Source organism: Corvus moneduloides, chromosome 12 (genome assembly GCF_009650955.1).
Source record: "Corvus moneduloides isolate bCorMon1 chromosome 12, bCorMon1.pri, whole genome shotgun sequence".
Classification (NCBI taxonomy): Eukaryota; Metazoa; Chordata; class Aves; order Passeriformes; family Corvidae; genus Corvus; species Corvus moneduloides.
In genome coordinates this window covers 14,022,321-14,050,197 of record NC_045487.1, presented here as the reverse complement: position 1 = coordinate 14,050,197, position 27,877 = coordinate 14,022,321, and the positions used below count along the sequence as shown (strand labels likewise).

Below are 27,877 nucleotides of genomic sequence, written 5' to 3'. Positions count from 1 at the left end.
TCTTTCATTATTCTGCTTTTGTTCCAGCTGCCAAAGCAAGTGTGTATAATGTTTGCAGCTGAATAAACTCACAAAAGACAACTTACCAAGGGAAGACTTGAAAATAGCTACAACCACCAAAAAAAGAAACCAGATTAAGAGGCAAAGTGACTCAACATGTACTTTGTCTCCCGGCAAATACGGGTGGGTGATTTAGATGATTTTGCATTGAGAACTACCACATTACACAGCAAACCTGGATTTGATGGTCAGAAAAAATGTCCAAAGGAGAACACATTGAAGTCTTCTCTGTAAGGATGGGGCCAATTTTTGGGTAGCATTCTCTTCCTTCTGTGAAACACCGAGCCTTGTTACACAGGTCAACCTGACAGCACCTGTACCCTTCTAGTCTCCACTAGTGAAGGAATGAACAGCAAAAGCAAAAGGAAGGACAAACTTTTCTCATTTTACCTTTACAAAAAGTTGCTGTAGTGCAGATTTCATGTTCAAGAGCCTACTAGTTTAAAACACGGACAGGTAACTGGAACCAAAATTATTTGACATCATTCTTCTACTTGCCTTCTGAAAAGCCTTCAGCAGGGAGAGGAGCAGACCGGGCATGTTTCCCAGCATGGGATGAATAGGTTGTCACTTGCATGGGATGATAGATTTTTATCAAGTTCCTACTCTGTAGATGCACTATCCTGTCGTTTTTATAAAGAATTAACACATATCCTCTTGCCCACTCTGAGGCAGTCACAGAGTTGGTAATTACAGCCTCTCATTTAATGGTTCGTTAACTAGAGGAGACATCATTTAAGTGAGCAAGCCCCATAAAGTACCCATGCAGCACATGAATATACATGTTGAAATCAGAATTACAGAATCCTCTATTCTGAATTTGAAATTCAAAGGTAAATATTTTAGCTGTATTTTAACTTTGGCAGCCTGGATTGATGACTTTTCCCCCCCTATCTTTAAATCAGTGTCCCCTAACTAGATTCATTCTAGCCCTCAAAAACCTTCTTCACAAGATATTTCCCCATTTTGACTTAGTCCTGAAAAACACAGATTAACACTCTCAATCCCACCCCCAGTGGGGGAGGGATCTTGTTCACCTTCCTTATCATGTCTGAATCTGTTCCCCACAGAAAAGCCCAGTAAATTCTCAACTAAGGATACAGACGGGGAAGATCCAACACAGGAACAAAAGAACACAGCCTCTGGAGAACTCCTTTTTTCAAACCACTTAATTTCTAGGTATAAAGGAACTGCTCAACTCTGGGAACAGCTGGAATAGCAGTATCCTTACTCCTCTACAGATGCAGCACCTCTCCACTCTCCTTGTTCTCCAAACTGCCCTGCTGCTCCTCACAGCTCCCAAGGGCTGATACAATGCACTGCTTCCTTCAGTGATACCCTGCAGGTTTCCATGTCACTCTCCCAAACAGCCTGAACACACTCATTGTTAACACTAATCATCAGACCTTTCTCCATTCTCTAGCGAAGTCCAGCTTGTCTTTTTCCTACCCTCTCCATTCCTGGCTTACTCTCTCTGCTCCCTGCCTCCCGCTCGTGTCTGGAGCAAGCCGCAATCACCTTCCTGCCTTTGCTATATAAGGAAACCCCACAGCAGCTCCAGTGCTGGCTAATAAGGAAAACTGCATGCCTGAAACCCCAGAAACTGAGATTACTGTAATCATAATACAGTAACAGTCTGACAGTGGCCTTTTAAGTCACTGTGCTTTTGAGTATTACTGCAGTCACAGAGTGCAAGCTGTCAAAAACCCATTAATCTATCACAGCTTGATCAGCAAAAAAAGAACTGGTAAACTGACAAGCAGCAATCTACAATCAGAACTAATTAATATAATCTCAACCCATTTTTTAGTCTCACAAAGCATAATTTTTATGGCTTTCTCAGATTCCCAATGTTCAAATAATGAATCTTCCTGTTTTTAAGGAATGCCATTTGTAACACAGGTACTCAAAATAGAACATGTCCCCTGATCTTAACCATTTGCTGTATTTTTATTTTTGATCATTCTGTAGTTGGTAGGAATAGGGTCCTGTTCATCTGGATTTCAAATTCTTGTAACACATTAACAGTCTACTAAAGATTTTAAAAGACAAAATATTTGGAGACTCATTTTCCTATGTACTATTGCCATCAGTCTCAACCACTGAACAGTACAAATTGTTCAAGTATCTGTTTCCCCTTCCAAACTCCTTTAACCTTTTTTTTTTTTCTAGAACTACATTTAGATGCACACGCATGAGCTGTAAGCAAACGTGAGCTTCCCTGTTGCTAAGTAACTGTGTCAGAGCCAGCCGTGCCACTGTTGTAAGCAACAGCACGGCAGCTGCCAAGTTTGGAATCCAGTCAGCATCAAGAAATGTAAGCTAAGTATTTTGGATGAGACTCCCAATCTTCTTAAAATGGGTGTGAGCAACAATGAAAGAAAAATAGATCTTGAGATGACCAGATTCATGAGTAATCCTAATGTTTCCCTATCAGAACACTTAGGCTGTATTTCAGAATGCAGCTATTAGTATTTGTCTAAATTAGGCTCCTTGCTCAATTTCCACTCAGCCCATTATACACTGCTTTGAGGTATTATTTTCAAAACACTGCTCTATGTAAGTGTTAGAAATAATAATTGTGATCATTCAGCTAAATAAAAAGTTTGTTTTAAAAGTGCCTTTTTGAAAACCTTTCACTGGATGTCAAGACCTGCCACTGGAAAAAAATCTTAAGAGTAAATTCTAATGCTCATCTTCTAATCTTAAGATAGATTTGTCCACACAGTTTGGTAGGGAATTCTACTTAAGAAACTAAATTAAAACCTTAAAAAAAATTTTTTTTCACTGCACGTTGTCAACATAATCAGAGGTAAAACTACCCCAGGACCAGGCTCTGAATCAGTACTTGGCCAAGACTCATTATATCTCTTTCTTAAGCATTTCCTAACTTACTGCACCATTTTTCCTTCTTTGGAATTGCTCTGTCCTAAAGAACAGAGAGCTTTGTTAGTTTTCCAAGATGACAGGAAGCAATCTTTATCCTCCACAGTTTCAGAAAGCTACAGTAAAAGGCACTTATACCTTAAGTCTCAGTCCACAGTTCCCTGGTGAGCTTATACAAATTGAGCCTTATTCCAATTTCATTCACCTGAGGTTACACACTAACATTTCAGTTTTAACAGTCCCCAGCCGAAAGGCTCACGCAAAATAAACAGCTGTCCTTTTCCAGAGCTTCTCACACTCGTGCCTTTCCTCTGACTCTGTACAACAAAACCTGTATCACCTCCAGGACACTGTGTGTGGTTTCACAGATAGATTTAATACCTAGAGCACTTTTATGCAAGTTATGACAAGTCTAGATCTAAAGACTTCTGAACTCTGCTGTTAATAAACTGTATGCCATTCCTTAAAAATGTCCTTTAACACATCAGAATTTTTTATTTGCTGAAGAAGTCACCAATAAACGCTACTTTCAAATACACAACTGTACCAGTAAAATAATTTATTCATTTTACTGAAAACCAGAACTCCTGGGTCACCTCTTGCCCCAGCAAGTTCACTGACCCTGAAATGCATCTTTGGTGTTGCTGAGAACCAGGACCTGGGACCCAGAGCACCTTCACAGCAGAGACTCCAACCTCTCATCACTACACCTGCCCTCATGGCCACACACACGCACACACACACACGTTTTGCTCCACAACTTCTCCATATAAAGCAACTCTGACCTCAGTCCGAAGATTTCTCTTTATTAGCATGATATTTTCCATTAAATATTCATAAGTTGTTTGTTCCAAGACAAAAGGGAAACCACTGAAACTTGGTAAACTGCCAGTCTATTAATATTTGTACTTCTGGTATCTGGAACACTCACTGTTCTTAACAGCATTTTATGGTCCTCAACATTGTCCAGGATTAAAAATAGTATTTAATTCTTAACTCTAATTAACAAAATTAGTAAGTTTTAATTGAGAGAAATAACACATAGGAGGAGACCAAAGGCAGTAAACGAAGATAGAGCTCAGGTTTGACGTACAATTAAGTACCACCAAGAAAAGCAGCTTATGGGGTGGAGTGAGGGGAAGATGAAGAAGAGGTGCCTGACCTTTTCCTGGGGAAATGCCACATGATGACACCAAATGATTCCTGTGAACCATGTTCTGGGCTTGAAATTTTAAACAACTTTGATGAAAGCAGGTTTAAGTTTTCTTCTGCAGAAAAAAGGAAATACAGAGATTCGTCCATTTTCATTGCCTCCATCCTAATCAATTCCTTGCCTCTTACGTAGATGGCACATCCCAACCAACAGCTGGCAGCTGTCAGAAACCCTTTTAAAGTAAGTGCAGGAAAAAAAAAAAAACCAAACACTTTAGTACATTGATCCACAGATATTTTCAGCTCATTATGAACTCATAATATCTGTATAAATCATGCAGTGTCTGATCTGCCATAATACAGAAAATTCTATCATCTTCATCTCAACCAAAAACCCTCCTTAATCATTTACAACTCTAGGGCGACCAGACTTAAAATTCTGTAACTAATAGTTTGTTTTAAAAGTGATAACATAAAAAAAGAGGAAATAAAATTATTCCATTATTATACAGAGCTGTCCTACCACCACTGCAACCAAACTGGCAACCTCCATAAAGGATAGGCAAATAACTGGGGAAAGCAATGCCTTGGAATGCTGCAGTTAGATTTGCTAGATGTTATTTGCCAGAATCCACAGTAAAATTAGCAAGAAGCCTACTACCAAAAAAAAAATCTGACAGCACTGTCAATACTTTGAAGGAAAAAATGCTTTTAGACTCACCTGAAAGGTTGTCTGTACACTGGCTCTGCTGTATTTCCATAAGCAAGAAGTGAGGCACAAAAGGAGATCTGTGGAGTTAAACAGTTGGTACTGAGAGCCCAACATGTGCTACAAGTAGTCCTGGTCCTGCAGACCAAACATCCACTGACAGCTAAGAACCTTCCAGGTCAATTTTCCTGTAAAAGTCATTTCCATCCTGCTCCCCAAGACTACTCCATGATGCAAATCTAAGCACTGGAAGTACAGAGTACCATGGGATTTGCTTGGAACACGCTCCCCACCCAAACAAATGCACTTGCACAGATGCACCCAGAGCTTACAACACACCTGCACGTGTTCATGTACAAACAGGGATCCTTCCCAAAAACAACAACTCAAACAGGCCCAAACTAAACTGTGGCTTAACCCAGCTTTCTGGTTACATTGTTTAATCACAGGTTGGCAATACCTTAAAGGTTCTCAGAAGTAAAGCACCATGTCCTGTTAGGCAGTAAGATACTAAATATCCTTGGTAGTACAGTCCAAGAGTCCAAGATACAAGGAACAGACACAGTGCTGCTAACAGCCTACATGATCACTGCTTCAAACACCCCAAAACCTAGAAAAACTAAAATCAAAAAGCACTATGTACAACCAACCTAAAGACCTTGTTTGGGAACTGATATTCAAAGCCAGTATCTCATTTTTAGTCTCTCTCTCAATAAATCCCGTCCAACCACAGGGCAATGATAATCTGCAAAGTATTCCCCAATACCTTGTCCCAATTTCAGCTTCTTTTAATCAACTGTAACAGTATCAGAACAAAAATAACTGGAAAATTAAAAAATGTTCGTAAAATTTGACCAAAGAAAACTTACATATATGGGACTTCCAGGGGAGGTGAAGCGTTTCCTTAAACTATTTTCTATTTGATTACTAATTTAAAGGTCAGAATTCTCTGGTCCTGACAAATTATCCAACTCTACCAGTCCTCACACCTTAAGAGCTGATGTCCCACACAAGTGATGAAGCAGTGTTTCAGTGCAGACGGCCAGTAACACTCATTAGCAGAATTTTAATTTCCCGTGTTAGGTAGGAGTTGATGTTCCAAAGAAAAATAATCTTTCAGGTTGCTTTCACTGAAAATTAAACGCTACCCTCTTCCGGGTCTCCATGGTGAGAATGCCTGAACAACAGTGAGCTGTTTAGAATACGGCTGCCACCTAGGAGCAGAGGAGAGGAAATGCAGAGAAATCTCAAGCCAAAATTTGAACTGTGAGCCCACTTGATGGCCAGACATGCTATTACACAAAGCTATAAACACTGGAAGCACAGATCTTCAGGGGAAAAAAAAGGAAAAGAAGCAGCAGAAAGCCACTCATTAACTGGTGGTTTACAAAGAGGCAGTCCCCAGTAAAATCCCAAACTATTCAGTTCACAACAAAAAGTTTATCCAGTCAGGCAAGTCAACATGTACAGAGGTGCAGTGGTATTTCACTTGATCTTTTGTTCATTAAAAAACTGCAGCCTAATTCACTTTTTCTGAAAGACTATTTTTCTGTGCAAGGTTGCAGGGTACAAAAAAATGCAGTGAAACAAATGAAGTCAGCCTGAACCACAATGACAGTCAAAGGCAGAGCCTAAAATCTTACACTGAAACTAGAGTAACAAAAAAAAGCTTCACGTAAGCAACTTCCTGAAGCCTTACCATATTTATTCTTGCTTCTCAGAAACTATGCAGTTTCCAAGCAAGTCAGAGCTGCAGTACATAGAATTTTACTCTTTCCTCATTCAGCTGTCACTGGCTTTATTTTAGTTTCATAGACCAAGAACAAATACAATTTACAATTATAATCTACAGTGATTTGCCAGTGTTTCATCCATGGCTCATCTCTAACACACAAAGAAAGAGCTCTTGAGATCCATCATGTTGATGCCTATTTTGTACAAAGCAGATACTTTCCAGTTCACTTACTGAATATGTTCCAAGAAACCTATGTCTTGGCACACTATAGTTACCAGGGATTTTGGAAGAGGCCGAAATGTCCTGTCTATATAGGAAAAAATTGCTTGTTTCTGGTTGGTGGGAAGAGAAAGTCACGTTTCTTGCTTTGCCAGATTCCCTGGCAAAGACCCACTCTCTCCCTAGGGTGCTTTCAAGGCCACCTGTTTCCACCACAGCTTTCTCGAAGAAACTGGAAGCCATCAGGAGAAGTAACATGACGATATGTGGGAAAGAGCTGACAGAAGAGACCTGCAGAATACAAAGGGAACTGTTTCAGGAGAGCCTCCACCAGTGAAGGAGAAAATATGGCCTTGCATGTTTGAGAGGTACAAACATGTTTTTCAAAAGTACTGATTAGCACCAATCTAAATGCAGAAATTAACTTACAATTTTGTCACATCCAACAGCATTAACTTCGGTCCTGTGACGGTAACAAATTCCATATGCAGGAACATAAAGAGATAGAAACCTGTAGAAAGCAGGTCAGAGCACCAAAGAGACTGCATTGGCAGCTCCCTCTGTCCCTTCCTAACACAGCACATCTCATTCCAGCAACAGAAGCAACACCAGCCTGATCATATCCTTAAGTCAGAACTTCCTTTTTGTCACTGTGACGTTAACAACTCACCATGCAAACATATTCTCTGTCCTTAAGATCCACTCATCTGTCCTTACTACTGGTTTCTGTGACAGACTACAGCTCTGGGAAGCAGAAGTTTAATGATGCAGAGAAGTAGGTCTTGTGTTTGTAATTTCTCATTTACTGGAATAAAGACAAATGTGTATTAATGGCTTAAGCACATTTCCACACCATCTCTCTCACCCAGTGTTAATAAGGATGCAAATTATTCCTTAGGAGTTAAGAAAGAAAAACCACTTTCCATGTTTCCTGCTTTTATTCACACAGTTTGCATGTGATCAGTGCCTTGTGGCTTAACTTGAAGCTATCACAGCTCCTTCTGTTAATCACTAACTAATAAATAGCCAGTATTTGATACTCCAGCTTTATTAATAAACATCTTGGCCTCCACCCAGAGATCAGTTCTGCAGCAGAACCTCATTAGACAATTCTCACTACTCAATGTGATACTGAAAAAGCACCAGTAATACTGAAGAAAAAGACATTTAGTTGCACTCTCCCTCCTAGAAAAGAGCAAATGAAAGGTGACAAAACGCCAGGGTGTCAGATTTTATTAATGTAATTACCTCCTAGCTCAGGAGTTTACATAGCTTGAGGCTTTGGGTTTTTTTCTTGGTAAAACAAAGCCCCCATATAGTTACTAAAGGAAGAGTTTTGGCTCCAATTGCACTATACCACTTCAAGAAAGATTACTTTGTTGAATGTCTTCCGCAGAACTATTTCTATCAGAACAGCTCATTTTTGCACACTCAGGTAGACTTTGCTTTGGTATTTACAGTCAGCAATCCAAACACAATACCAATAAGAACTACGCTTTTCAAACACAGACATAAAAAGCTATGGGGAATAAAAGGAGTCACCACATCCTCGTGTTTTGGAAATACCCGTCACAAGATGCCAACTGCAGATCTACATTTCTGGTGTCTCCTTCTCTCCCTCTCCAGTAAATAATGGGCCAAGAAAGAGTATGGGACAAGAACACACCAGCCGGACAAGGCAGACATTCAGCAAGTAATTGTTACAAAACAAGTGCTTGGCTCTCAAACTTCAGGAGTCTGACCCCCTCGAAGTATATGATTTTTAAAAAACAGCTCTATGTAGCAAGAAATTATTTTCTAGACATAATTCATAAATAATATGAACTTGTCTAACAAAATAATCCCCCCACATTAAACCACTTTAACTTTCTTCCTACCAGAATTATATCACACCTATTAAAAAATGTAAAACTGAAGTCATACCTAGCATGAATACCAGATTTGTAAGAGGATTAAAACCAACACACCCTGAGTATCACAAATACACTTAATTCTCAGTTCAATAAAATATTGGAATATCAATTTATTAAAAAGTTATGTGAACTGTACATATGTAAACTGCAATATAGTTGAAAAATCTGAAATATATAATTTTAAAGGAAAATCATTTATTTCTGAAAATATTTAAAATATTGCATTTCTGGCAGCGAATTCAAAAGAAGTGCTCTGGAATGGGTGCAGTCTCTCTGTGCATTTGTCTAGCATTTGTCTTCAAGGCGTAAAACATATCTGCTTTCTGATTTTTCACAGCACAATCTTGTGACCACTTTCTTTCTGACTTGTAGAGACAGAATTTGATTTCCAAGACCAGGAGTAGAATTTTAACAGGAAATGCTGTGGTCGTTGTTGGTGCAGACAACACACTTTCCGAGAGTCCACGGCACCTTGGAAATCTGCTAGCCATCCTGCACAAAACTGCACCAGATTATGCTCACAAGTTACAGAATAAGTCTTTGATTGATAATTTTTCTGTTTATTTCCGCCAAGGCCACAGAAAATACGAAGGCCTTTTCATCTGAAAGGTTAGCATACATGTCAACTTCTTTTTCTTGTTTCTCTGTAGAAGAAAAAAAAGTCACTATTAGAAGCTTTTACCATTATTTGACGTTAATGCAAGTTACACAGAAATTAATAAATCATGTGAAGTAGTGGAATAGAAGTTAGACAATCAACTCCTATGCACAAAGGGAGTGAGAAAGAGGAGGAAGTAATGGACGCACACAAAGGTGCTGGAAGAGCCACAGAATGAGTCAGCCAACCATGAATTAATTTCTTTTCTTTAACGATGAAGGAAGAATGAGTCGCTAACATAAAGATAAACACGTATTCAAGTGTTCCTTCAGGTTTTTTTGGTTTTAGTGGTTTGGGTTTTTTTCTTTCACATGAACACCTTCCATCCAAGAAACAAAGTTATTTTACAATATCCTCAATAAACACAACATTTGCCCCCTTACTTTACAACTACATGAAAGAAACCTGAGAGTTTAATGGCAGTGTCAAAGGCCAAAGAGCAGATACTTGGACGAAGTCAGGCTCCAAATTTATCATCATGCACATTTCTGGACTTTCTACACTACAGACTTTCCATCTTATCCCAGCTGTAGAACAATGCTAACACCGCACTGAGCAAGTAAAAGCCCGTGAGTTCCCTCTGCTGATGCTGGCTTGCTTCAATGCCACAGACACACAACAGGAAGCCATCAAAAAGTTTACATACTGCAGTGCTCAAATAAACTACGTTGCACTACAAAAATTCATAAAATAGTACAATTTGAGAAATGCCACTTTCATAAATACCACCTCCTCCAGATCATGAGTAGTTTTATCCCAGTTTAGCTAGCCACAAGTTGCTGACACACATTGTTAAGAAAATAAAGCCAACAAAGAAACAGTTTTGTCAACAGAATACCAGACTTGCAAACACAAGGAAGAGAGAAGTATGTTCAGAGCTTTCAGCTGTGGAACTCCATCTCCAATCCAGGTTCCACAGTGGCCTGGACTCATTATCCCCCTGTCTCACTAACACATAGTCACACATGTTCACTCGGGCAACTGCTCCACCAAGACACCTAAACTAGCATGGGAAAGCCAAAGAAAAGGCAGTGCCGGAAAATAATGGAAAGCACCATGAGGAAAAAAGACACCAGCATCTCCTATCTCCACCTACCCACACAGCCTTCAATGCTCACATTCATAACAATGGTTTTAGAGTAGGCAACATTTGTGTTACAGCTATGGAGAGAATTCGAGCAGACTGCCTTCCACAAGTGCTTGTACTAATCAACTATGTGGTAAAACCTCAAAAATCCTTTGCCACTGTGTTCTGACATAATACTGATACAGAAATAGCAGAAACCAGCTTTTTGCTGACTTCCTGGCTATGCAAGACAATATCCTCTAGTGTACTGAGTTTGAAATGAGTTTGAAACCGAATTTCGCTGCAAGTCCTACCCCACAGTTTAAGACAAATCAGTTTCTGTATGTACACTCTGGGTTGCTCCACTTCCTCCCTCTCACCATTTAAAAATTAACAGTGCAGGGAGTTTTCAGAGCACAGACACTACACACACTGGTTATTCCACATTAACCTCTTCTATTTTCATATCTAAGCGCCCCACCCCTTGTTTCATGCTTCCTGATCCAAACGAATCCAGCCACAACTTGAATATATCAGCACCCAGCAAAATTAAAAATACTCCCCCTGTACCACACCCTGGTTGCTGTTAACAGACTGTGGACTTCTCAGTTTCCCTTCCTCCCTGTCCTCTCAGATCAGCCTTATCCTGAGAGACTTCAGTTTACTCAAATCTTGGTATCAGGGATTAACAGGTGTGCAAGCTTCATGCACTCTCAGGACAATTGTAGTTCTCATCAGTAACAAGTGAAGAGCTCACAGCTGCATGACATTTTATCACACGCTAGTCATAGGATACCACAACTTAGACACACACTCTGAAAACTTTCCACTTTAGTCTTATCTGAGAGGAGTTCTGACTCATTTTTCTATTATGAGCAAAAGAAAAATGGTATTGTGTTTCTGTAAGATAGTAAGACATTGAATACTAAGGGGTTTGTTATACAACTGAGAGGCTATTTAGGCAAAAATAGTTTTTCTGGAGCACATCTCTTGCACCCCCAGATCTCCTGCAACCCACTTATACCACAGCCCTTAGAACAGTGACTATGTGTAAATCACATATGGACCTCCCCCTTCACAAATTTTGTATGGATTCATTTTTCAAGGTAGCAAGTTACTTCAAATATGCACACTGGGCAAGCAAATGTTCGAGTAATCCAGCTGAAAATTACTGGAAAAAGAAAACTTGCATCAAGAAAATGTATTCATCTTAAGTTTTATCAGGATACTGAAATGTATGTATATACCTTTATGAAGATTTGTCTTGCTAAGTAACAAGTCTGCTTCAGCAAGTCTACAGACTACACTTACTGAGACTTGCTTGCTGGTAACCTCTTTCAGAATAACCAAGACCACTTCCTCCAGCATACAAGTGTTTTTGTTTGCTTTAATACAATCAGGGGTATTACCCAGATAACAAGGCAGTCTGGGAACCAATCTAGCTGTGTGTCACAGTCCCATACAGTAAAACAAAGAACACACCCCCACAACAAAATCAGAGTCAAATTATTATGGAGCGTTTGTATTTTCAAAATACATCGTAGTACATCTGACAAAGAAATTGAGTGACAATTTTGACAAGCCAAGCCTAAAGGAAGAAGTTCCTACATCCCAGGGTCATCACATGGCTCTGAAACGTATGACAGGATGATTTTCTGGTCCCAGTACTGCCATATCTCCTCAATCTACATCTGCTTCCTCTTTCCTCCCCCTCCATTCCTTCTTGCTAAATCTGCAATAGCAGGGAAAATAGCTTGTTTAAAAAAGCCTTTTTGATTATTCTATTCTTCTTAATTGCTGCAGCTCTTTGCTCTAATATGAGCCAGTCACAAAGGACACAAAAGAACCACTCAAAGGCACAGACATAACTGGGAACAAGCACACTGTGTATGGAGGAGCATGACAAGCAAAGCTACAGATGTCATGAGGGTCTTCAGGAAGGAAATTTTCAGAGCTAGATGGTCTTCAAATGTACACATAATCTGTTCTTACATGTTATTACAACTGAGGTGTTTTCTGTCTGCCTGTTTTTCCATTTACAAATACATTAGGAACCAACTATTTAAACACCCATGCAAGCAGTGGCTTCTTTTCAAGTCTTTGGGGCAAAAGGACAGCACAACCTCTGTGGCAAGTAACATGCACCCAAAATATCCTAGAGACATACAACAGGCAAGGAAATAAGATACTTAAAGTCTAACACACTAAGCTGACATCTTGCACTCCAGAGCTGGCTTTCAACACTAGACACGCTGCTACAAGGACTAGCAACCACTCACACAAAAACCACCTTAACTCTAGTAGAATTACAGTTGCTTAATATACACAACGCTATCAAGCAGCAGGTGTGGTAAAGGAATAATATTTCTACAATTCCCACTAATTACTCCACACATAGTAGTATCAATTTTGTATGCAACTTGAAAAGGGAGAGGTCAGTGTAAACCTATTTTAGTAACTACTTACAAAAGGATGAGTTCCCTGCTGAATTTGTTTTTATAGCCATGACAGCCTTATATATAATTTTTTTTTAATTCTGCCTGATAATTGCTATGGTGGTCTAAACACACTATAGTCTGACATAACCAGAACTCAGAAGTAAGAAAATATTGTAAGCCTACTTTCTCCTGAACAATAAGATGTGCTGTACTGGAGCAAAGACTATGACAAACAGGTGTGAGGCCAATCACTGCACCAGCTCTGCACAAGAGGCTGAGGAAGAAACAGCCATCACAAGATCAAGTAAAGGAGATGGTAAAAACAGCACAAGAAGAGGAAGGCAACCTTATCAAGTGAGATTCAACTTTAAAAAAACACCAAGAAGAGGCACACCACGCACACTCTTATGCAAAGATTCCACTATATCCATATCTCTACCTGAGTTTTCTACCTCAAAGCATTGGTGTATGCTCACACTTCAGAGTCTGCAGCAAGAGGTTAGAAACATTCAGCCTAGTTTTGGATAGGAAAATATGTTCTCTAAATATCCCTCCTGCTGTCAAACTCTTGCTTTTTGGAAACTATAAAACATGTCTAAAGAGAATTAATCTTTTCCTTTGGTTGCTTAGGTTGCTTTGGTCTTTGTCAGGGGACAGAAAGGAACATTCACTTTTATAGGGCAACCCAAGCTTGCTGGAATTTTAAAACCAATGCTGTTTGTGAACTAGACTGGAAATTAAATGCCTAGATAGGATCCTAAAGCTACCAGACAAAGTCCAGCTTGGGTCAGTAACGAATAGGGAAGCTATACACATCATTAAATTCTGTGCAATAGTGAAGAGATTAGGTACTACAAGTACATTTCTATTACAGTAAAACAATTGCCATCTGGACAATATACAGAAATGAAATTCCACCTCCTCTTCCCACATTGAAAACACTTAAAAACCTCCAACAAATCCAAATTTATACTTGGTTTTTACATTAAAGAAACATTAAGGAAGTTTTACATTAAACAGCAGAGATAACAAAATTGGTTTTGAAAAGTCAGAAATTAAAGGAATTTTCAACATGGATCAACACCCTTTTTTTTGTAAGGTGGAAGGGAAAAAATAATTGCATTTCTGAGTTATGCCATAACATATACTTCAAGGCTTCAGGAGTTTTTACGAACAGTATCTTTTGAATATTTGTATGAAGTCTTGTTATTCCCCTTTTATCTGTCTTCCTTTTTAAGTCCATGCTAAGTTTTGGATTCATAATTCACATCTAAAATTACTATCTCCAAAAACACAGCTAGAAAATGCAATGTCAATAGGCTCTTAAAACAAGAGGAACCCTAAGCGACAGTCACACTCTTGAGTGGTTCTAGAATTACTCTAGTCATGTAACAGCCTCTTTAGTGTATAATGATTAAAAACAGCAGGTCACCAAGGAACCCTATATAGGCAAGGAGGCATTCTTTCCTCTAGAAACACAGGACCAAAATTCAGGTCATAGTAGTGATTCAAGATGCCTTTTTTACTTTGACCCTCCAAAAGGTTTCAAGAAACTTTTAAAGTAATCCAGTTATCCTAATCCCCTTTCTGACAACAGATACCATTATATGGTTTGTCCTTGTGATATAGAGCAGGAGCACCTCAACAAAAATAAAAACAAACCAACACAAAATAAAAAACCTACTTATCCAATGGCTTTTAACCTACATGTTGAAACTTGATACAGTGGCTAAAAATACAGATTTAGATCTTTGTAGTTAGTTTTATCAGACACTGAAACATAAAACCAGAGGTCTCTACAGATGCAAAACAGTTCCTTCCCCACATTAAGGTATCAGGTACTGGCTGAACTAGTCTAGTTAAATGGTTTGAATGGTAAAAAGGTTTACTGATTTAAAAAAGATACAAATAGAAAATCCAACAAACATTTCTCCAGCATTCATACCTCTTTCCTCCTCGTGCTTTTTCGCTGAGGCACTCTTAGGTCTTCCTCTTCCTCGTCTGCTATGATCTGAATGGCTGTTAGACCTGGATCTTTTTCGGTTTTCTAAATCTTTATTTACTGCAGAATTTATCTTCTCTCGCTTAACTCTCTCTGTCCGCCTCCTTTTGGCCTCACTCTTGTTTTCTGTGCAAATGAACAGAAATGGCATGATCCAGGGTTGTTTTCACCTTTGTTCTTAATTTATTCTTAATGCTTACCCCACAAATTAACTTTTTCCTTTAAAGTGGTCAGATGCCTATACCTTTACAGAACAATTGTATCTGCATGATATCCATGCAGAAATTAAGGTGTCAGATCCAGAAGGACGCTTCACTTCTTAGTTACAAGGATCAAGCCTTTAATTACTTCAAATGCATTTTGCAGCATGAGATGTTCGCTGGTACACAAGAAGCTGTTTCCCAAATAAGATGGGAACACAAACTGCACACATCACAGCCTTTAAGACAGCCCATTGTATCTGTTCCACTAGGAAAAGTTTATCATACAGCAAACACCACAGCACCTGGGCTTCTTTTGACACTAACAATGAAATCATTGCTGCTGCTCAGACAAATCAAATGGTGAGTCAACGGTGCTGCCAGTAAATGCCACAAAACACAGTGTATGTGTCCCACCACACCCAGCCTATGACAAGGCCTTCTCATGGTCAATGCAGAACAGGTGTATTGTTTTCCTAAACACCGAAGTCATTAAAAGAAAAGAGTATTTACATGAGTTTTATCTGAAGTTAAGTATGAATTAATGAGCTTGGGTGCCAAAAATAGTATAGTCACCACAGCACACTCATGGATTAGCTGCACATTTGCAAGGCTGCAGCACCACTCTGCAGTAGCTATACTGCTGAAAATACAGAAACAACATTTTCTAGAATTTGTGGTTACCTTAGGAGCACAATATAGACATACACAGTCTCCTACTGTATCTCTCTGGGGAACTGATTTCTTCTGGCTGCAGCTGTCCCATTAATCTTGTACAAGCTGGACAGCAAGGTCCAGTCACTAATGCTAATACAGAACCTGCATTTCACAGTGTCACAGCCAGGGTGAGGTAGAAGGGGGAAACCTCTGCAGACCAACCTGTCCAACCCCTACTCACACAAGGACACCAAGAGCCAGTTGCCCAGGACCACATCCAGAAGGCTTTTGAGTACCTCCAAGGATGGAGACTCCACAACCTCTTGGACAACCTGTGCCAGTGCTTGGTCACACTCACAGTAAAAAGCACTTTCTAGAGCTGCTTTCCAGCAGGATGGCCCCCAGCATATATTCATTTTGCCTCAACTGGTGCATTTCCTCTGTACAAAGTTGAATTATACAACCAGATTATGGCCTCCAGCTTTATTTGGTAACTACTTTACCAAAAAAGGGGGAAGAGGAAAGAAAATTGACCAACACTTCCAACCTACCACAGACATTTCTTAACCTCCTCTACCTTGAAAGTTGTCAGCACAATGTCACCTAATTCCTACAAGTGGTAATCTACAACTATCCTTCAAAACATTGATACAAAACATCAAATAGCTGACTTCCATTTTGTAGGTCTGATACATGATTTTAAAAAGTAGATATTATAGATCAGATATTTGTTGGGTTTGGGTCAGGGTTTTTTTTGGTTGTTTGTTTTTTTGGTTTTTGGTTGGGTTTTGTGGGGGTTTTCTTGTTGTCTTTTTTTGTTTGTTTGTTTTGGGTTTTTTAAAATATATATATCTTCCCTGTCAGGCTCTTGTTCTGACTAATTCCTACTACTGGAGAAAGTGATAAAAACGAACACAAAGAGAATGCTATTCATGCCACAATGCACATTCAACTGACTTCTTACTGAGTCCATCAAAAAAAGACACACAAGTTAGGCACAAAAAAAGCACTATTTAATTTAATCATGGAGAGAGAAGCAAGACCCACCCAGTTTTAGATTAAATTATGACTGATTTTTTTATTTTCTGAAAACCCAGCTTCAATCAGCATGTACTCTGAAATCAGATCCTTTTGGGACCTCTACACATTTAGTTTCAAAACAGGATTAACACAAACCATTCTCTAAGGGGTTATTTTGCATAGTGATCAATGTGTGCCCCTAGAACATACACAGAATAAATGCCAACATCACAAGTACAAAGGAAGATTGAAAATACCAGCTTTCCCTCTCCTCAAGATTCAAGAAAAATTAACATATTCGAAGTCTACCATGCACAAATTTATGGGAAAGTGAACTGACAACAGTCAATTTACACAGAGAAGTAAAACACTATCTTCTGCCTCCAGGAAATAAGGGGAAAGAACTGTTGCCCCCCTTCTCCCCCACTCTGTAAGTATTACCTGTGATGGGTGGTGATCTCTCAGCACGTTTAGCATGCAAGAGTTTTCGACTGATAAATATGTAGCCACAGGGACATGATTTACATGCAACAGGAACCTGGGAAAACAAAAGACAGATTTTTCAGATAATTGCAAATTATGACAAAACTCCTGTCCCATGAAGAAAAAACACACTTAGTAACTCACATTTTGTCCTCAGAGATAACTCTTCAAACTCAGTCTGTACTGCAAACTATGGCCTGTACTGTTACTGTATTTAAACATAGTAAAACCAGATTTGGCTGTAAATCACTCACCAAGCTTTTTCTTTATGCAGTTGTTAAAAATCAAGCTTGAAATGTACAGCTGTTGTGATTGCTTTGCACTACTTTTCCCTAGACTGGCAGGAAGGGGGTGGGGGAAAGTAGAGAGCATTAAAGGAAGGTTGAATTAAAATAGAATTACAATTTCTCTTCAGAGCTCTCAAATATCAGCAGTCAAATCAGTCAGACATTTCCAGTTTTGCTTCCTCTATTTACTTGGAAAAAAAAAAATTATGAGTTAAACCCTACGTTGTGAATGCATTCACTTTCAGAAGCATTTGAAAGCAGCTCCTTTAGAGAGCAGGAGCAGCTTTAGAGGCACAATAGAGCCTGAAGCAAAACAGATGCATTTGTAGCACACTGCCACAGCGCTGCAGACAAGGCCGGGTGGGTACAGAAGAACCTCGTTAATTCAAAATGCAAATAACTCAGCCCAGCCAGACAAGAACTGACTGCAGGCCCAGGAGTTTCAGAGAATACAGTGCCTCTGATCAGCTAAGCAGACAGCAGCAGCATGCTCCCCCAGAAAATGACAGTGTAAAACAAGAAATCCCACTTTTAGTATGAAAAATAACAAAAATCCACTTAGCAATTTTAAAAAAGTAACACTGATAAACTACAAACCTCATTACCTTAGTACCAAGATCTTTTGAGATCTTTTAGAGTATTAAGGAATACACCATGTTGCTTTGATTAGGTTTAAGACTGAAAACACAAATCAAAGCAAGTTTAGGCAGAGATCTGGAAGAGATTAAATAACACACATTAAAGTGGAGTCATGCTGAAGCATGACAGTGGGGGGAAAAAAAGGCAGGAGGTAATTTCACAAATGCAATTCTTTAAGACAGGTCACTACAAGTTTGCCAATGTCCACTGAAACAAACAGGAGCACAGAACCACAACTGCCTCCTCAATTTAACCAGACATGGAGAAGCACCAAGTTCCAAAGTTCTACTGATTCAAAAAACCCTGCCAAATTTGTATGTGAATTTGTAAAGGGGAACTTAACTGCTACTCAGAATAAATAAATTATTTTGCTTTCTGTAGCACATCTGAACTCCTGCACTTCACCCTACAAAAAGCTTACAGATAGACTTTTTGATACAGGTTTTACAGAACTAGAGATTTTAATTCCCTTTATGGAGACACTGACATAATAAAAACAAGTCCAACAGAGGTTTATTGAACCTTAAAGGTCAGAATTTAGCAGACTCACGTGCACGCTTGTTTCCTTGTTCATACGTCAGTGTAACAGTACTAAAGTCCTACTATCCAGAAGATAATATGTGTGTGTTCTTAAGGTGATAGAGAGTTCCAGCTAAATCCGTTTTTGAACACTTGGGTCTCTCCAATAATGACGTTTCCAGGCTTGTTGTAAAAAAAAACTTTGGCAAAGCCACCCCAGGGGATTGGAACAGAGTCAGTATTTTTCAACGAACTCAGCTGTGTTTAACAGAACAATACTGTTCTAGTGTTACAGGTTTAGCATTTAGGGAGGGGTGTGCACCATTTGAGGGTGGGGGTCTGGGGGAAGGGGTTTATCACTGAAACCTATCGGTTATCCTTTGAAGACCCACACTGGTAACATCCTGTAACATAATTAACGTAGTAAACACTATTTCACGCTGTCTAACGTTTTCCTAACAAAAAGGAAATTTTCTCATACAAGACATTTTACCTGATGCTAAATTAAGAAGTGATAATTATTTCCTCAGATTGACTGCAAGTACTTCAAGCTCTCTAGTTTAACGGGGCTATGCTTTGGTTGTTAAAATATTGAAATATGGCATTTTATCTAAATTACAACAGAAAAATATTTTAAAGTCTAAGAAGTGTTACTCAATATTTCGCTCCAAAATTGTGGCTGTCTAAATATTTCCATGCATGCCACTTCTAGTGAAAAAAATCACTAACAAATACTAAGCCCTTGCTTAAGGAGGAATTTAAGAAACACCAGTACAGGACACAGTCACTTAAGAATTATATGAGAATTTCCTTAAATTCTGCAAAGGGTTCATTTGTACTGTAGGCTTTAGTTCTTTGCTCCCCCTCAAGTATTTGGCAGTGGAAAACAAGGTCCTATGAGCAATGTGTGCCAAGGCAGAACATATATGCACATTAAATCCATGTAAGCCACAGAAGAGTTGCTAACAGAAAATCTACATTGACAAAAACTAAAACACATGATATGCATGTAAGTGCAGAACAAAGTGAAAGTTTTCACGTCAGCTTAAAAAGCCTGCAATGCTTGCTTACTTATTGTTAGTAGTTTGACATTCACTACACTTATTAAAAAAATCCAAAACAAACAAAAACACCACCGCTTTCATATATGACTTCTCACTCATTTTCGTTTCTCCTTTCATCAACTGAATAACCAGAACTTGGCACACGATTTCTTTCTCAGAAATAGTATTTCAGTGACGTGCTTAACGTGCATTTGCAGTGGTTGATCTGTTGGTTAAAACATGAAAGGACGCCCACACACAGCTCAGCACTCCCAACTGTGCCAGGATGAGTAGGAACACTGTAAAAACTATGCAAGTCAGAACAAATAATGTGATTTTTTTAAAAGTTATGCAAGTAGAGAAAAATTATATGAGACTTCTAATTTTTTTTTAAGTATGGCTAAACCAGTGAATAGGGTTGACTTTCCAGGGTCACATAACAGAGCCGAGGTTCCCAGGAGCGCATGTGACAAGCGCTGCCCCTCGGCCGAGCCCCACAGCCGCCGCTGCAGCGCCGGGCCATTGTTCGGAGCTCCGCTGGAACGAACTCGCCTGCTTTTAATACTCACATCATTCCCAGTAAATGGAGACAAGCTCCTGACACGGCAGCGGTGCAAAGCAGCTGCCGCTCGTGTGAGTAGCTCCATTTTGTGCCCACAAGGAACCCGCAGTGGGACACCAACAGCTCACGCGGGCACTCGGGAACAGGGCACAAATTGCACCAGAGGTCTCGATTTCGCTGCTTCCGAACCACCCCATGAGAAGACAAAACCTCCGAGCCCCCTCCCGCCCATCCCTGGGCACATTAGTCATCCAAAGGGGAAACTGCATTATATAAATCCCCCAGTTCATTGTATTTTTAACAAATCGCACAGTTACTAAACAACACCAGCACATAAACAAGCGGTTCTGCAGCCTCGCAGAAACCTCTCAGCACAATACAACTACTCCACTACCCTGCCAGAGGGACGCGGTGTTCAACACACATTCCATGCAAAAGCTGCAAAGGCAACAACCATCTAGTTCACACAAACATCGACTCGCAGCCGCACGGAGCCGGTCTGCCCGCTCCGCCCTCCGCAGCCCAGCGCTCCGCCGGCAGCCGCTCACCTGCTGGTCGCACTCCGGGCAGGACTTGGTGGCCATCTTCACTTTCTTGGCCCTACTGGAGGACATGCTCGCTGCTGCCGTGGCTGGGCTGACACGGCCGCGGCCGGAGCACCGCCCGCCCCGGGAGGAGCCGGCGGGAAGAAGGAGGCGGAGTGAGGAGCCGCCGAGAGGAGCGGGAGGAAGGAGGCGGAGTGAGGAGCCGGCGAGCGGAGCGGGAGGGAAGGAGGCGGAGTGAGGAGCCGCCGAGAGGAGCGGGAGGAGCGAACAGGAGGAGGCGGCCAGAGCAGGAGGCGGCGGGAGGAGCCTGAGGAGCCCCGCGCGCCCCCGACAGAAGACAAGCCCCGCCCATCCCCGCGCGCGCGAGCGGCCGACCCCGCCCGCGCCGCCGGATTGGCTGCGCGCAGGTGGCGCTGGGGGCCCCCTGGCGGCCGCGCTGGGAACGGCCCGGGGGTTGAAGGGAGCCGCAATGATGAGGGGACCCCGAAGGATGAGGGCAGCCGGAATGATGAGGGGAGCCGGAATGATGAGGGGACCCCGAATGATGAGGGGACCCCGAATGATGAGGGGAGCCGCAATGATGAGGGGAGCCGGAATGATGAGGGGACCCCGAATGATGAGGGGACCCCGAAGGATGAGGGCAGCCGGAATGATGAGGGGAGCCGGAATGATGAGGGGACCCCGAATGATGAGGGGAGCCGGAATGATGAGGGGAGCCGCAATGATGAGGGGAGCCGGAATGATGAGGGGACCCCGAACGATGAGGGGACCCCGAACGATGAGGGCAGCCGGAATGATGAGGGGACCCCGAAGGATGAGGGGAGCCGGAATGATGAGGGGACCCGGAATGATGAGGGGAGCCGGAATGAGGGAGCCCGGCATTGGCGGGAGCCTGACTGAAATGTCCGTGCCGTCAGGAAGCACCAAACACCATTTCTCTAGTCTCCATCTCAATTCAGAAAAAGACAAGCCGCAGCAGAGGGGGTTGTTTATCACCTGCTGCACTGGTGCCTTTCGGAGCCTGGTGGTCCAAGAACAGGGTGTGTGGCCATGCCTCTGAGTGGGGTCACGCTCACAAATGGGATGTTTTCGAGTACAATGCCCTCAGACAGCAGTATGCTACTGCCAAACCACTATCAGGACCAGAGCAACAGGAGCAGCTATCTCAGCAGGGCCTGAATTTCTGACACATCGATGCATTTATGTCCTAGCGAATATCCCCCAGATTGTCATGCCAGCCCTCTCCATCCTTACTTCCCATATAGTATGAGGAATAAAGAATCAAACATCGTTTGCAACGTCCTCTCCTGTGCCAGTACAACCTGTTTTTTTTGTCTTCCCCTTCCACCAGTCTCTGCCTTGAGCCTGGTTCCCACACAGGGCATGAGAACGTCCTGCTCTGTCCTTGTGAGCACTGAGGCTCCCCATGTGTGTGGTGGTTTCTGGCTGTGTACACAGTTACTAGACTGGCTTATTTGCCCTTTTCCTTTCCTCCTCAGTATTTAAGTTATGACTCAGAGGGTGGATTTGTTTCCCTGTTCTCCCTGCATATTGTTTCCAGCCTATACCAGTCCAGTGGCGTAGGTCTTTCTCCAGAGATACACAAAGACAAGACAGGTTTATTTTCCATATAAACTCTGACTGCCGCCAAAATGCAGATGTGTTCTATGCAGGCACAACATCCAGATTTCACTCCTGAATCCACACCAAATCCATGCAACCAGGACCTTGAGTTTACATTTGGATTTTTAATTTTTTTTCCTTAACTGATAGGCCCCAGACATAGCAAAACATAGAAAGGTATTTGAGGAGGATTTAAAACAGCAGGGGGCTCTGCTGAGTATAGTAACAGTATCTAGTAAATAAATTAATCAATATACAAGAGAGCTCACAGAGATCTGTGACAATACCCTGTTTTTCTTTATAGTCAGTAACAGCTGTTCAACAACTCCATACAAACAAAAATGTTTTCCTTATTGAATGCGAACAAGATAGTTCCCAGCTAGAAAACTGATTTACCAGACACGTATTTTTCATGTTACTCTAATTTTTTAACACGTTAGTTTTGAGTTCTGAAAGTCCAGGACTATTTCTTTTACACAATTTCAGAGGTTTAATCCAGCACTGAGATAAAAACAACAAATACCTTTTTAAGGGTACAGGTACCTTCTCTCTTAACAGAGTCAATGAGAGGTACTTTGCAAGACCAAGCCTCACTTAAAATGTGTTTTACACCAATTTAAAATAGAAAATAAAGAAAGTTATGCGATTTCTCTATCCCATCAAAAGCTACACACGACTTTGTAAGTACCTGATGGCTTATTTTCTTGGCTGTTGTCACCACAGACTCCAGCTATGCTGAACGGCCTGAGATGTTTCGCCCATCACTGCCTGACACATCAACTGCCTGCACATCGCAGTATTTTGGTGTGCAACTATAATTTTACAAGGAAACAAAAAGTAGGAACAATTCACATATATAATCCACTTTAGAGTGGGAGAGAGATGCACTCCTGAGTTGTATTTCTGCTCACCACTCCAAGCAATTTGGAAGCATCCTACTCTCCTGCAGTGTCCCCTGGGACAGCTGACAGCCTTGGGCTCTGTCAGCCTCAAAGTGCTGACAAAATTTTGACAGCAAATTGAGAAATTAAATTCCTAAAGTGCTGTGCAACCTTGTGTCAAAAAGGTTATAAAACACATCCTGGTTAAGTTACAACTTCCTAATTAGGAAGCCATAATCAGCAGGGGTTTTATTCTTTCCACGGCCAAAGTACTATCTAGAGAATTCTTAAGTTATAGCTAAAATACAAGAATAGGATGTATGAGAGCAAAATTACAAATAATAGGAAGAGGTAGATGATAATATTTGCAATGTTACCATGAAGGCATTGAAGTTGTAATGTGATAATATTCAACTGGCAAGAAGAAAGTACTATATAAAAAATACATTGATTATACAAACAAGCTTTAATCCTATTTTATTACTCTGATTTTGGTAATTTTGATAATAACAATAGTTTGTAATACTTAATAATGTTACTGTGCTTCTCACCAGTAGATTTCAGGGCAGCTGTAATCTGAGTCCCCTCTGAGTCCTTTCATAAGGAATCAAAGTCGTGCCTAAAAAGTCCTTTGAGATTTCATTACTCTGAACTTGGGTAAGAACAACATTTAAGCAGCACAAATGTTGGCTTCGCTGTCCAAATACAGCTAAATATTGAGTGTTTCCCAGCTACAAAGCAATTTTTAATACAAAATGTTGTTAAGCATTGATGCCTCTTGGTTTCAGAAAGCCCAGGCTTAGGCTGGCTCCTGCCTCCAGCTCAGCTGAGCATATTAAAGCTTGCCTGAGAATAAAGGGCCACTGCCCCAGATTTTTAAAAAAAGCTTTTCTTAAAATACCAATAACTTAAACTATTTAATGGCAGTAGCACCTACTGTTCCCCAAAAAAAGGCTTCCAGCATTTTATTCTCACGTATCAGGCCTTTTTTGTGGGAAACTTTTAAAATCCAAATGGTGTTCAGAACCATTTGGTTTCTACAAAATAATTTATTTTCACCAAAAATCTTACATTTTCATAGAGCGTCTTTTCAATTGGTTCTTATGAAGAGAATTCAATAGACTATTTTAAACATTCCATCTGAATTTGGTTTTGGGGTAGGAGGTTGACCTTTTGTTTTGTTTTGTTTTTGCTTATCATGAGATAATGAGAGTTGCTAAACGTTAAGATATGAAGTCACTTAACTGGCACTTTTGCAGTGGACTGCATTGAGCTTTGCACCAAATCTTAAAGATTTATGTTCAGTTTGAAGAACAGTAGGAACAGTAATTTCTCTGAAAATGCTGCTTATACTCTGAACTGCTACCATGAGCAGTACTCCACAGGAAAAAAACATCCTCTCTACTCGTACAACACAGAATACAGAAAACCTTGCTCTTTTTGTCTATACAAATCTAGTTTTCATTATGTGGTTTCCATTTACTTAGTGTGCTCAAAGATTCCTAAATATCATTAACAATACTTTGGCATTTTAAGCTATTGAGAGCAGTTTTCTATCTAGTGTCTTTATTTCAATGAAACAGCAGCAGCAGAATGAATGCTCAGTTACCACATGTCATTATTGTAATCATGGGGTTTAAACCATGCAACTATTCATGGCAAAGCAGCTTGCTGAAGGTCTGTTAGAATGGAAACATGTGAGAGTAGCTGTTAGTCTGTTTATCACCTTTATTTCTCCAAGTCTCCATCTATCTTTCCATGTATTTATACATTTGCTGTTGTTCTCTAGCCGGGCACCATCAATACGAAATTCATTCTTTTAGCTTCCTATAACTGCAAAAAAACCAGCCTGTGTCTTTATGACTAAAGATGGAATGCAACATGGAGATCAAAGGATCTTGGTAAGCAGCACTCTCCACCTCCTATGTCTGGTTTGTCTGAAACTTGGGTTCATACGATTTGCACATTTGTTTAGGAACAACTTTGCCTCAACATTGCAAGTTCATCCTACACTATTTACTTTCAGGAAAGCATCTGTATTAAAATAACCTTTGGAGATACATTTACCATGTGTAAAGAGAGAAATAATTTTCTCTAACACCACTTCATATTGCATTTACCGTGGAAAGGCTTTATTTCATCCTATTTATTTCCTGTGTGCATTTCTAACCTTAAGAAATTAACCAGACTATTGAATTCCAGTTTTGCATATATTTATTCCAATGTTTTACTAAAACCATTTTGGCTTGTGCAAAGTGCATTTGCAGGTGTCAAGCCTCATTCCAAGGCTGCCCTGTGTTACACACTAACCAGCAGCCTTATAAAATTTGCAAGCAAGGTCTGAGGGCTTGCTTGGATTGTCACCAGTGCAGAAACAGAGATGTCAGGGGATCTGTACCTTTACTTGTGGGGGATCAATCAGAGACACGAGGGCAGTGCTGGCTGGACACTTTCTGCTACACCAGCTGTTTCTGGGGGATGGATTGGGGGTGGAACAGCAGTGTGTGGACCAGGAGCAAAGGTTAACTTGTGTTCTTCCCCCAGCAAAATTAGTGTTTCCAAATTACAATCCAAACTTTGCTTTTAATAATCTGGGTAGCATTTCAACCTTGATTTCTAAGGAATCATGAAATACACTTGAATTAAGATACCTGGGAAGGCTACTTGTATACACTGAATGTAAATATTAGAATTTAAAATTTGAACATTTCAGGTAATCTGATTAAAGCTTACTATAAAATCTAGGCTGGTTTTGTGGTAAATCCAACCTTGACATGTCTTACCACAGCTTGAAGTATTTTCTTCTGAACTACTTTTTATCAAACCTAGAGAAAAGGCACCAAGACACTGTTTGTTAATTATCAATCAAACTGCCAGATTCAGAGAGCACTCAGCTTTCCAGGTACATGACTGATGACAACTTTAAAAGTAATGTGACAAAACATACAGGCTCCAAAACCTGACATTTCAAAAGTTAAAAAAGTTTAAAATATGGGGGAAAAAAAATCAGATACGATGTCCTGCAACAGTTACTGCAGCTTCAAGTAAACAAAAATGGACTTCTTGGAACTTGAATTTCTAACAGAGCACTCTATTGGGTCATTCTGTGGGCAGAATTTTGGAGGGAGGACAAGCAGGGTCAGAAACACTCCACATGGCCTTCACAAACTGAACAGTAAACAAGAAAAAGCTCTTAGTACAATCAGTACAATGACTGGAAACAAAAACAAATGAGTTTTCTGCACTACCTCAAGAATGTTCCTTCAGCACAAAAAACCATCCCATCTCTGTTATTTTGTTAACTATGAATTGACTAAAATCCTCAAGCAGCAATTATTTTTAAATTAGCACAGAGCAAGTGCTGAGAAATATTGCACTTGAAATAGAATAAGGACTGGAGCAAATTACTAGTGAAACTAAACACTCTGGCAAGCAGAAGCTTGTTAGAAAGAAGAAATAGTAAAGACAAAAAAAGGCTCAAGACATAATTGTATGTAATGAAATAAAATCAAACACAGCAAAAGCAGCTTCCTTGCTCTTCATCAGCCGAGGAAAATACCAAAACAGAACAGAACCCAAGTCTCAAACCATCTAATTTAGGCACCTAAAATTAGGAAGCTGGTTTGCCATAGTCTCTCTAAGTGACGAAAAAGAAAGTAAAAAGAAGCTTCTACAAAAACAATTCACAAATAAGGTTGATTTACAGCCCAGGCTCTTACTCAGGGAGGTAACATTAGGTCATAGGAATATTCCTGACTGAATGATCCCTTATTCCACTCTCTGAGCACAAACAAGGAGGCTCTTCTGGGCACGCAGGACGGGTAAAAAGGGCCTTCTCGTCCCCACGGGCAGCAAGGAGAGAGCATTTACCTCTCTCTTCCCTGAATTCTGCTGCTGTTGTATTTCATGGCAGACCTCCAGTGATTTGCTATGAAAGCTGAACTGAACCCGAGAGATAAAAACATTTTCATCATCTGGAAACAATGAGGAAACTGTGAAAGAGGACCGGCTTGTTCCTGCGGGAGGGAAGGATCAGGAGCAAATGCTCCCCTGGCAGAGTGACAGGGTGAGGGACGAGGCTCTGGCGCTCGTTCAGCCTCGCTGTCTGCCCGACTCTAGAGCCGCTCTCCAGCAGCCCCGCAACAGGTGACCCACCCGCAGACCCCACCGCGCACCCCGCGCCGCATTCCCAGAGCCACGCCAGGCTGCGAAACCAGCGCAGGCGGCCTTTTCCCCACGGACAGAGGAGAGTCGGCGTGGGGAACGCCGCACTTCCCACACCCAGAGCAGAAAAGCACACTCAGACAAAGGGAGCGCTCTGTGCGCGGGCAGGCGGCGGCACCGCGGGCTCTGAGCGGCAGCGACGCCTCCGTGGCACCGAGAACACTTGGCTTTGCCGTTCCCTTAGGAAAATCCCGCGCACTTGCCCTGACCCCGGTTCCCCCAGCATCTCCAGCAGCAGGAGCGCGCCCCGCCCTGCAGACAATGCGGGAGCGGCCCAGGGAGGCCTCTGGGTGCGGTAGTTCCCTGCCCACCACCTGATGCCGTGGGCAGGCGCAGCCGGGACTACATCCCCCATC

The 27,877-nt window shown here is 41.0% G+C and overlaps 2 protein-coding genes across 2 annotated transcripts in view; both read right to left on the bottom strand.

Annotated features, from left to right (window-relative positions):
- Positions 1–8,660, bottom strand: part of MYLK3 (myosin light chain kinase 3) — a 45,095-nt gene extending 36,435 nt beyond the window's left edge. The window contains exons 1-3 of the mRNA XM_032122262.1: positions 5,268–8,660; positions 4,820–4,887; positions 4,109–4,214 (exon numbers count right to left, since the gene is read on the bottom strand). The gene's annotated coding sequence lies outside the window, so the exon portion shown is untranslated. The remainder of the gene's footprint in view (positions 1–4,108; positions 4,215–4,819; positions 4,888–5,267) is intronic.
- A 104-nt stretch (positions 8,661–8,764) lies between these two features.
- Positions 8,765–20,985, bottom strand: C12H16orf87 (chromosome 12 C16orf87 homolog). Its single transcript, XM_032122266.1, has 4 exons — positions 20,797–20,985; positions 17,157–17,253; positions 14,782–14,964; positions 8,765–9,318 (listed from the first exon to the last, which is right to left on the bottom strand). Exons 1-4 carry the CDS (start codon positions 20,860–20,862, stop codon positions 9,200–9,202), a joined length of 465 nt encoding a protein of 154 aa, XP_031978157.1. The 5' UTR covers positions 20,863–20,985; the 3' UTR covers positions 8,765–9,199.
- Positions 20,986–27,877: the final 6,892 nt, after the last annotated feature.

Coding starts and splice junctions, on each gene's coding strand:
- C12H16orf87 (XM_032122266.1), bottom strand. CDS start 20,862: ATGTCCTCCAGTAGGGCCAAGAAAGTGAAGATGGCCACCAAGTCCTGC. Junction 14,965..17,156: donor GAGATCACCACCCATCACAG/GTAATACTTACA, acceptor TCATTTGCACAG/AAAACAAGAGTGAGGCCAAA. Junction 9,319..14,781: donor AAAGCACGAGGAGGAAAGAG/GTATGAATGCTG, acceptor TTTCTTCTACAG/AGAAACAAGAAAAAGAAGTT.